Source organism: Apium graveolens, chromosome 9 (assembly GCF_009905375.1).
Source record: "Apium graveolens cultivar Ventura chromosome 9, ASM990537v1, whole genome shotgun sequence".
NCBI lineage: Eukaryota > Viridiplantae > Streptophyta > Magnoliopsida > Apiales > Apiaceae > Apium > Apium graveolens.
This window is the reverse complement of record NC_133655.1, coordinates 253,875,733-253,887,041: the sequence shown is the minus strand read 5'-3', so window position 1 is coordinate 253,887,041 and position 11,309 is coordinate 253,875,733. Positions and strand designations below refer to the sequence as shown.

At 33.4% G+C, this 11,309-nt stretch overlaps 1 protein-coding gene across 7 annotated transcripts; it reads right to left on the bottom strand.

Annotated features, from left to right (window-relative positions):
* Positions 1-223: 223 nt before the first annotated feature.
* Positions 224-6,705, bottom strand: LOC141687108 (NAC domain-containing protein 71-like). 7 transcript variants are annotated; one of them, XR_012560923.1, is made up of 5 exons: positions 5,587-6,705; positions 2,487-2,551; positions 1,972-2,403; positions 902-963; positions 224-692 (listed from the first exon to the last, which is right to left on the bottom strand). XR_012560923.1 is itself a non-coding variant. In XM_074492273.1 (4 exons), exons 1-3 carry the CDS (start codon positions 6,429-6,431, stop codon positions 2,527-2,529), a joined length of 795 nt encoding a protein of 264 aa, XP_074348374.1. In that variant the 5' UTR covers positions 6,432-6,704; the 3' UTR covers positions 224-2,403; positions 2,487-2,526. The 7 variants fall into 7 exon arrangements, 2 of the variants coding, with proteins under 2 accessions (XP_074348374.1, XP_074348372.1); XR_012560924.1 differs by having other exon boundaries at positions 902-935; XR_012560920.1 differs by having other exon boundaries at positions 224-824; positions 902-2,403.
* Positions 6,706-11,309: the final 4,604 nt, after the last annotated feature.

Below are 11,309 nucleotides of genomic sequence, written 5' to 3'. Positions count from 1 at the left end.
ACAATTGTAATGATAATGGGATGAAAGATTACATGAAAGATGATTTGTTCTTCTTTGCCAAAGGTACACATTAACCACTCTATGCCAAAAATAAGAACTAAGTGTATTAATTATTAAGGCCCTTATGTAGTTTGGCCCTGGAGAAAAGGGAAACACAAAAGCAGAGGGACAAAGGGCAATCTCCTTGCAAAATATAAAGTATTGAAAGGAAAGAAAGCTGAGCTAAATTATAAAATAATATGATTTCGCAAAGTTTAAAAAAAATTATGTCTAGCAAAACATGTGATACAAGTAATCTGACTGCATTTGTAAGTAAAGTACCAGGGGCCATAAGCTGGCTGCAAACAAGGCAACTATAGATAATTCTAGTTCGCATTGATCATCCAGAGCTAATACAGACTAATACAGAATCTCCAAAACCATCACCCTCTTTAGCAGTAGAGTCACCCTCCACTACTAATCAAATATATATGTCAAAAGTTCAAAATCGTTGATGGTTACGGGGTGTTCCAAGTCTCTGATATGTGTTCTTGATGAAGCTCTAGAATTATTGCATATTCTCTTCTGCCATTGTTAATGCTACATCCTCCTTTATGTATATACTACGGTGGATGGACATTGTTTTAAGCAGCCGACTATGGCCTAGTTGAAAATTGTCAAACTCCGTCTCAGTTTTAAGACCCGAGAAATATCTGAAAGTAACAATTTCAAGATGATCAATATTCAATAATACAATCTTCAGAATGTTCTATCCAATAATTCTCGAGATCCTCTTAATTGGCACATCACAAGTCACAATCGTCTTCATGGTAACAATCATAGTGCTGATAGAGAAAATATTATAGATTTGTTGTACGGTAGCTATAGAGATACAGAATGAGTTGAAGTGCATATCACTTACCGGGATATGTAGTTTGCACAAGTTGGGAGCACTTCTAATCAAACAAAGCAAACAAGAAACCTCTGACAAATCAGCAAAGTTCAGATCCCAGATATTTAGCGTATTTAAGTAAGGTAGTGGTTGATAAAGTCTATTTGAGCAAACAAGTTGCAAACAAAGAGAATAAACAATTGAACTTTCCAATTTTAAGTGAGCTATTGAAAACCTTGACCACATTGGATAATTCTACCTTAATGGATCTTCTACCAAGACGTGAGAATACTCTATGGTTTTCTAAGCTGGCTAAATCAAAATCTAAGGTATATGGTAACATACTTGATGTAGGCATTTGAGATCAGGAGCATGGAAGTTGAAAGGGAAGAGTCTGCTACAAAATATCGAGGTCAACTTCTCAAGCGCAGGGCAATTGAAAATGATTTGTCCAAAAATTAAAAGTAACATGAACTAGCTCAAGATTTATCAGAATATTAAATCCTCCAGATGCAGTTTTGAGGGAAACAAACTTCTTGTGAGATTTATTCTTAACCCGCAAAAGAATATACTGCAGGTATTTCATTTATGCATTTGAATTGAGGAGAATGGAAGTTGGTAGGGGAGAGTCCTGCCTAAATTGTCAAGGTTAACTTCTCAAACATTGGTTTGAATAAGCTTTGTATGGTATAAGAGACAACTACTAGCTAAAGGTTCTTTCCACAAGTAAATCCTCCAAATGCAGGTCCGAAGGAAATCGATCTATTTTAAGACTCAAATGACTCAGGCAGTCGGGCTTGAGAACTAAAAACTAAATTAACATACGGAGAACAATGCGATAATCAAGGCCTTGTGATTTACACCAATATACATACATAAATGTGTGTTAACAAAAATAAAATTGAATAATACTTTATTTAGGTTATATATGTCATGATTACTTTTGACACTTCCAGTAGCTGGTAATTAATTAGTATAAACACAAATGAAAGCAAACCTAGTTGTAGTCAAAAAACTATATATACATAAGAAAACACAAGACAGTTTTTGGCAAAAAACACAGGACAATATTTAGCAAAAACCACAGGATAAAAACTTACTAGTTGCCTTCCTTACAAATATGATGATGATAAAAACCATCTAGGCTCCCCCTCTGATAAAACTAATATATAACAAAATAGAAAACTCAAGTCATCAAATTTCCTATATACTGTATATGTTGAGGCTGTTGCCTACTTGTTATATGCTATAAAAGTATTAATATATATACACATTCTAGTTTCTCTGCCTTTATCTTTCTCTCCTCTGCTATGATCCCTTTAATATATTTCTTCTATTCCCATATTATCTTAAGAATATTAGTTTAAATTGCACGAATTTGGAGCACTTCGAATTAAACAAAGAATACAAGAAACATCATGCAATTCTGTATTTATGTGAAATACTTATCAGATATATTCAGTGTCTTTAGGCAAGGAAGTGGTTTTGAAAGTCTGTGGGGAACCTCCTGTAGCCAAGTACTCTGAATCATGCTGCAGACAAAGAGCACAAATAGTTAAAGTTAAATGTATATTGTAAAGCTACCACAAACAATGTCAAAAGATTCGAATATTACCTGCATATATAAATTTTGCCCAATACCATTGACCTGATAACTAGACAGAGCAAACATTATGCATCCTGCAACAAATCAAAGGTGTTATTAAATATATATATATATATATATATATAAGGTTCATATACTACACTCAGGATGCATTAGCTATATTCACCAGACGCATTGAAAATCAAGGATCTCCCTCTCTAATTAAAAACTCTTCAATCTTACCTTTCAAAATGTAATATAATATTGACCTGCTGTAGTATATTGGATAAGACAGAAATTTAACTCTACTCCAAAACCATTCAATACATTTTTTCTTTGAAAATATTATACCCCATAAGAAATTCTCTGTTTACCAGTATGTAACTGTCATACAAGACCATTAACATAAATCGACCATATACAAATAATTATTAATTAAAACACTTCACAAGCTCGTGCTACAAATCGACCATCACTCAACTCTATAGTACTTGCAGAGTGTTGTGGTTTCTCTTCAAGCTTCAATGTCAAAAGCTACAATACAATGAACATAAAAGGTTTAACCTTTCTGGTCTGACGGATGAGAATTCGACAGCAAAAGAGATGACTAATACAACCTACAATCCTAAAATAAGTACAGATAATATGTTTATAAACTCAAACAACATGCAAATGCATGACAAAGTAGTCTCTAAACATATCATATACCAATTTTATAAAAGAGTTATTGTACAAAACAAAATAAACACTAAAATTGTCGATGTAGAACAAACATAGAGTTCTTGCAACCCTGCGACAGATTGGTAAGCTACCTTACAACTAAATCAGTTCCTAGACAATTATATAAATGTAAATTATTGTTACAAAGAATTGGTTGGTAAAAAATGATTCATTTTACAATGATACAAGGCCTCTTTAAAAAGGTAGATATCAGGGAAAAAACTGAAGTATTAGTAAAATAAAGTTTTTACCAACTTCTAAACATTATTATGAGGAACTCCTGCACCAAGGTTCAATTATGTCATTATTATACAAAATTGGAAACCTAGCAAGTTGCATATTTTTTATAAAGAAAATTACTTTGTGATTGTGATATCAATTTAGGCCCTATTAATCCTTCCATCCAAAGACTTTGTTTTCTTTTATAGGTTTGGATCCAAAGAATCTCAATGATCCAGAATATGGAAAACTGGGCAACTTTGAAAGTTTTTCGGCTCTGTTCTTGTAACTAGGGGATGTTTCCTAGAAGGATCATACAGATACCCATACTAGACGTCCCTAGAACTCTGGGACAACAGAAACCTGTTGGGTTTTGTTGCCAGAATTTCTAGAAAATGGACAACAGAAACCTTAACAAATTTTCCGGTAGGCTACCAGAGTCTATGGCAATTTCAGATAAGTAACTTGGCATCTTGTCTAGGATATAGATAACAGATTGCAAGTTCAGCCACGTTTCATCAAATTTGATGCGAAACCTCACCGAGCAAATACCAAACAGGATCTCGAATCTTAGGAATGGAACTCTCGCATATTTAAAATTCTCTCAGAACCACTTACTGAGTATCCAAAAACCTTATACTGTCCATAGTTCTGATAAGTTCAAGTGTCCTTCACTTGCAATCTAAACAACTAATTGAAAATATTACAGTACCGCCTGAAACTGAGCATAATATAAAAATACAAGAAAAGGTTAAAAAGAAAAAACTTGGAAGAAAGTTTGAAATGAGATTTAAAGAATGTTGGGGTAGAAATCCTACAAAAAATCCAGAATTAATACTATCTCTACTACCATATATCATCAATGTGATAAGTTTACACTTCAGTGATACTCTGTTATCATGTTTTTAGGAATAAATTCTACAATATTAATTACTGTAAATTCAATACAAAAATGATTCATAGTTTGACCACAGGGTGTTTATAGTTGGTCGCTTGTCATCATCTATGTTACCCGGACTCGGGTATGGATGTCGGACACGGGTTCGTATCCAAGTGTCGGACTCGGCAATATTCTGAAAAATTTACATGTTTTTGACCTAAAATAAGTGTCCAAGTGTCCATACCCATGTCCAAGTGTCGAATGTCCGACACGGGTACTCGAAGCAAAATGAAGAGTCCGGGTAACTAAGGTCATCATGGCAAAAGGAGATGTATTTATAAGCAAGACTAAACATAACAAAATGAGCAACTTAATTTCATGTCATTTGTTCAAAATCGTGCAAGGCTTCAAATGTGTTTATAAGGTTAAGGTTAGAAATTCAAATAGATCTCGTGAATCAACTTATCCGCTTGCCGCATATGGCATCTAGATTCAGGAAAGCCAACCGGAAGCCATATTTTCTGTTTAAAACAAGTAGAATATTAATTATTATAATTTTCTTAAAGGGGTATCATCGTACTATTGACTATTCTGAGTAGCGCAAAACATTTTTGAATTGTTCGTAGTATCCCAAAACTTGTGACTTTATTACTCCTTTACCCATGTCATCAAACAACGTAATGAAAAGTTAATCTATTACTTCAAATGATAATAAAACACAGGTGCAATAATCAAAGTACTAAATGATGAAAGAAACACAAATCACAGAGTCATCATCCTAGCAGATACAAAACATAGAAGTCACCAACTTATAAAGATACATTGGTAGCAATGGTTGAAATAGATGGTTGTATTAATCTTCTTTGCGGAACTCCACAGGTGCAAAGCACGAGCCAGAAGCTATGCAACAGGATTAACTCTATAGATCATATTAATTCCAAAATTAATCACCAATCCCATCTGACCGAATCCACACGTCATACAACTAATAGAAACATGAAAATCCTTTCCAAAAGGCATTTTGGTCAGCTGTAGCTAGTCTTGAATGTTTAAGTAACAGAGTGTTGTTTTTATGTATGCATCCTTTTAAACAATCCAATCAAGAGAACTTAGCCAATATTTAAACATAGCAAATAAAATCCAATCAACAGGGAAACTTAGCCATATTTAGACAGTGCAAACAACATTCAATCAATATAAGAAATTAGCCCATATTTAAACAATGCAAACAAAATTCGAAGGAAATTAAGAAAACTAAAAAGGAACTATATAAGTACTGATCATTCCTGACTCATGCTAGCAAATGCTTACCCCATACATAGCTTCTTAGTCCCGCAGAAACTTTCTTCCTCAAACTTCCTTTTGCCAAGCTTGGTGGTGTCTTGAACCAAATCTTCATCTGTTATAGAATTCATAATTTCAGAAATCCAATCCTCATCCAAACATAAATCATCACAAAAAGAGAACTCCCCACCTTGGTCATCAAAACAAAAATCCGCCCCAAACATATTAATATCTTGAACCACAACAGAATCATCCACGACTACACTTGGCTCAATGAGAGTTGAAGTCGAATTTGTCTCAATATCAGCAATTTCTGGACAAACCATTTTTTTCGAAGAATCATGAATGATCTTGCAAAGAACATGAGTACGAGAAGGATCAAACCTTTCATTAATTCCACTCAAGCAATACTCATGCATCCTAAAAGAACCGAACCGAGAGCCACTGACAGCAGCAGCATTATCTTTAATATCGAAAACCAAATATCTTCTCTCGCCAACAACATTACCATGAGAATCAATAATCTGTTCAGGCTTTGACTTGGCAACCCAAGTCCCACAACCAGCTTTCTTTGAAGTATTCTCTCTTGATCTCCCAATCTTGTTCTTCTTAGCAATCTTGGATAATTTCGTAAAAACAAGCCTAACCCTCTCAGTTTCTTTATCTGCACATTCGAACCAAGATTCATCATCATCAAGATCAAAGACTTGCCATGGGTTTGAATCTGGGCCGTAAACTTGTTTGTTCTCCACAACATCAAACACAAGATCAAGCCCTAAAACTTTAGGTTTCAAGTAGAAATCAATCACTTGTCTGTCAGTCGGCGTGAAGAAGGCACCAGGGGGGAATCCAAATCTTTTGGACGCCATCATAAATCCTCCTTCTTGCACTACAATACTACTACAATACTACTACTACTAAGTATGTATAATGTATGTAATAATTTTTAGAATTAAGAAACTGTGTGTTGAGAGGAGAGAATGAAGAAACTGTGAATAGAAATAATATGTATGTGCTAACCTATATATATAGGTGAGGGGTGAAAGAGTTAATTATGGGCTGGCTTATCATTACTAACCTAAATCCTAATTTAATAAGGATACTTACCTAGGATTGCGTGTGTCTGTGCCTGTGTCTGTGTCTGTATAAGGTAAGTATCTGTGTTCCTAGTTAAAGTTGGATTGTAACTTCGTGCTACAGTCTATCGCTTGTGTCAAAGGAATATAGTGATGATGGTTAAAGCTATGAAGGTTGTATTATGGTTTGGAAGATTGAAATTCCTTCTGATGACTGTGCAATACCCAACCGTAATAGTAGTTTGGTAAAGATTTAATTTGTGTAATCGTCATGAGCGGGCTATCTATCTCAGAAGGTACTATCTTGAGAATAATCCAGGACCATGTTTCAAAAAGGACTAAACGAACCTTTGAGTTAAGTCTTCTATTGAAGGCATATGATTAAGAATGGTATTAACCTGCTATCGTTGCTTTGATTGAAACTCTTCTGCAATTTTATATGATTCATGTCATGAAAGTACGTCAGGATCTGGAGTGTTCTTCATGAATTATGAATGGGGGTTATGTTAACTCCTTAGAAGTATTCTATACGACATGTATGGACTCCGTATGGTTAGATATTAAGATTTCATGGAAAGTGAATGACGACAGTAAGTCAGTGGTGGACCATAGTAGTGCAGCAATGATAATTGGTTGTTTATTATGACATTTTATTATATTTCATTAGATAAAATTACTTCTATTACTTTTGAAAAAAAAGAAGGTTTGGTTGAAAAAATTAGAAAGATAATTAATTGGTACATTATTATTACTTTGTTAAATAGACTTGTTAGTTTTGGAAAATGAGGTGTTTCAGTCGAGAAAAAATGGAAAATATAGCGTGTTTTAGTCAGAAATGTTAATTGTTGTTTTATTTAGTGTTTTAGTAAAACGATGATTGGTTATTTGAAAAATACAGTGTTTTAGTTGAAAAATACATATTTTTAATTAAAAACATACAAGTAACGTGTTTTCGTTGATAAAGATAATTAATATATTAGTATGTGTCAAAAATATAAATACATGAATTGAGATTACAAGATATAATCCTCCTTCACTAATAATTGGGTGATTATTATTAACAAATTTAACTATTTTTAATATATATTTAATTTAAAATACATATAATTACTTATTTTATACATATGTATCTAAAATAAATAAAATAAAACAAAAATGTACACAAAAAAATTTGTATCCAATTATATAATTATACAATAATATATTTAAATTAATGTATATATCGACCGATATGTAAACTAATAACTTCCCTTCATCACATTTACATTTTGAAGGTGTCATGAAGATCGTATTGAGAGATGATGTAATAACCCCAATATTTGGAAAATTTTTGAAACCCTTATGAATAGTGTTTTTGATGAATGAGAAAACTTTTCATGCCACACTATGTAGGGGTTCTGTTATTGATCTTCTGGGATATTATTAGTACTCTATGTGGTATATAAGTGTATGTACAGATCGTCAGAATCCAATTCCGAACACTTTGATTTTTCCCGGAAATCCACTAGATACGGAAAGAATTAAGTATAAGGTAACAGTATAAAAAGGATTTAAATTAAAGGATTATAAGAGATGATCATAAAAGGATTATAATGTATTGAGAAAGGTTAAGGAAACCCAAGTAATAAGATCCCGGGTATGATCCCTCAAACGATAAACGAAAATGAAAGTTAAGTGAACCGTATAACAGATCAGCGGTCATTAGGCAAACAATTAGGAAGTTAATCAAAGAGATTAGAGGGGATGATGTCATCCAACCAATGAGAAGAGGACAAAGAGGGGAGGATGACATCACATGATGACATAAGCATGACATAGGGAGGAAAGAGATGTGGTTGGTTTATAACCACACAAAGTCAAGGTTAGAAAGGTAATTACCCAAAAACAAATCAAAAACAACCAACCAAAGAATCAAATCAAAGCAAAAACACAAAAATCTCTCTTTCTTCCAAGCTTGCTCTCGGCTTTTCTTCTTTTTCAAAGAAGAAATTTTCAAAAATCAAGTTCCAAGCATTGTTAAATCACATGGTAATTATCGAAGGTTCCTTGTACATAAATATGGATATCCTATAAGTTTAAGCTCCTAATTCCTTCACAATCTCTTCCAATAAATCAAGGAAGAAGATGGTAAATAGTAACCTTCAAGAAATAACTTTAGTTTTCTTGAATTTTTATGAAAGTTTAAGGTTATACAAGCAAGGATCAAGGTTCTTTAGGCATTCAAAGCTCTTGTGTTGTGTTAAGAAGCTTCAAGGAAGGTATAATATCTTAACCAAGCTTTGTTATTGAATGTTAAGAGCATAATATGAGTATTCTAGTTCATGAGAGGCTTGATGGTTGTGTATGTAGAGATTAGTTGGTTTTGGGATGTTTTTGGAGTTGTAAATCTTGGTTGTTGATTAATGAACTTAAGTGTAGTTTAAATTCATGATAAAGAATAGTATAAATTGTTAATGTTGAGTTGTTGGGGCTGTTATGATAAAGTATGGATGGAGTTTTGATTGGGTTGTGATTGTGGGTTGATTGTGAGATGATTTGGAGTGGTTTAGAATTGGGTAATCGCGTAAACATAGCCGTCGTAATGCCCGATTTACCGTAGACTGTTTTTGTTCTTAAGATCAGAACCCTTGAACTCACTGCTAGATTTTGACCATTGCCATGTTTAGAAAGTTCATGTTACGAGCTTCGTTTTGATATGTAGTTCGTTTGATTCCTATGTACGGTTTAGGAGAAACGACCGTTTTAAGTAACGACGTTTCGCGACCGAACCATTACCCCTCGCCTTACTTTGAAACCTTGGTTAAAGACCTTAAAGGACTAATTGGAGTATGAAACAATTATTTTAAGTGGATTAGGCAGTTGGTAAGGCACTCGCGAAAGAATCGCTTTAAAACTCGTAATGGGTAATTTATTAAAAATGGTGGAGCCGAGGGTACTCGAGCGACTTAAGTAAATCTTTAAGCACGAAAGCGAACGTTAGGACTCTAAATGGTTAAAGTCTAGTTTCTTAAGCGACCGGGGTTTAATTCTGACTTATGTTGTTGTTCATAGGTTATCGGACCCACTCTAAGCTTAAGTCTATCCGGGAGCACTCAGGCAAGTTTTCTACCCGTTATACTGTTGTTGTGATGTATATGTGTATATGCATGATCTTGCGATAAATGCATATTTGTTATTAGCAAATTCTTGCGATATATTGTAGCATGTGATATGGTATATATGCATGCCTGTTTCATATTCTTGGATTATATATCTGTTGGTTCAGTTGATAATACCTATGCTAGAGAATAGCGGTAATTTGCATATACCCTTAGTATAGGGACCCAAAGGTGAAAACATTTTCTAAAACCGGGAGTCGAGGATCCCGAGTAGATTATATATATATATATTTATATATATATATGGTTATAGTTTTCAAAACTATTAATCGAATAAGGTTTATTCGATAACTTTATTTTATTAATGAATATTACCTTGAATATTCATTCGAGGACTTATGACTCCTTTATATTATTTATTGAATATTACTTGGATATTCATTTGAGGATGTATGACTCAACTTATTATTTAATGAATATTATTTCGAATATTCATTCGAGGACTTATGACTCCTTTATTTTATTATTGAATATTATTTCGAATATTCATTCGAGGGCTTATGACTCAGCTTAATTTATTTATTGAATATTATTTGAATATTCATTTGAGGATCTATGACTCCGATTATTTGTTGAGATATATTCTTTATTTTATTAAAGAATAAGGTGTCGATAATCAAACTCACTTTTGATTATTCAAATAAAGATAGTACTTTCGTATAAGTATATCTTTGGTTATTTAATACTCATTTCAAGTATAAGTCTTACAACTTCTACTTCAATTATTTGTATAAAGATTATTCTTTATGAGAATATTATTTAAATAATAATATTCAGACATTTTCTAAATATATTGGGACTGATTTACTTCATTAAATCAGCATTACTCCAAACACTCTTTAAAGTGTTTTCGAGTCTTCAAAATGATTTTTAAAAGTTAGAGCGGATCCCAAAACTCATTTTTATATTTAAGATCTTCCTTTTAAAAAAGGGATTTAAATACTCGCTCAAAACCTGGGGAATCCGGCTCTGTGGTGTATTTTACATTCGCAACGTGGTTGCTGTTTTGAGAAAACAATTTGATTACTTGCCCAACGTTCGGGAAGTAAGTCCATCTAATTGAGTCGGCATAAGCGACATGCCGGGGTACGGTCTATCAAAGTGTAAGTGGCTGGGTGGCAGTCCATCAACGCGTAAGAGGCCGGGTGGCGGTCCAGCACAAGGTCCTTATGTGGCCAGGGTGATGACCGGTGGGGGATTCATCCATCTACTAGTAGAAAAGGTTACTTATTGGTATCTTTGCCTGATCAGCAAGATATCAGGTTTATGCCAAGGTTTTCTCCTTTCCAAATTCATTGGTGTTAGGTCCCAATGTGTTTGTAGAAGGGGGGGTTGAATACAAACAGTACCGAATAATCGAATTAAATGCGGAATAAAAAATGTGAAACAAAATTCAAGTTAAATAAAAATATTATTAAACTTGAAAGGTGTTACAACAACTGTATCGATTACAAGGAATTAATCTCAAATTAATTATCACAAATCTAGAATAAATTCGACATGAACTTTTTCTATT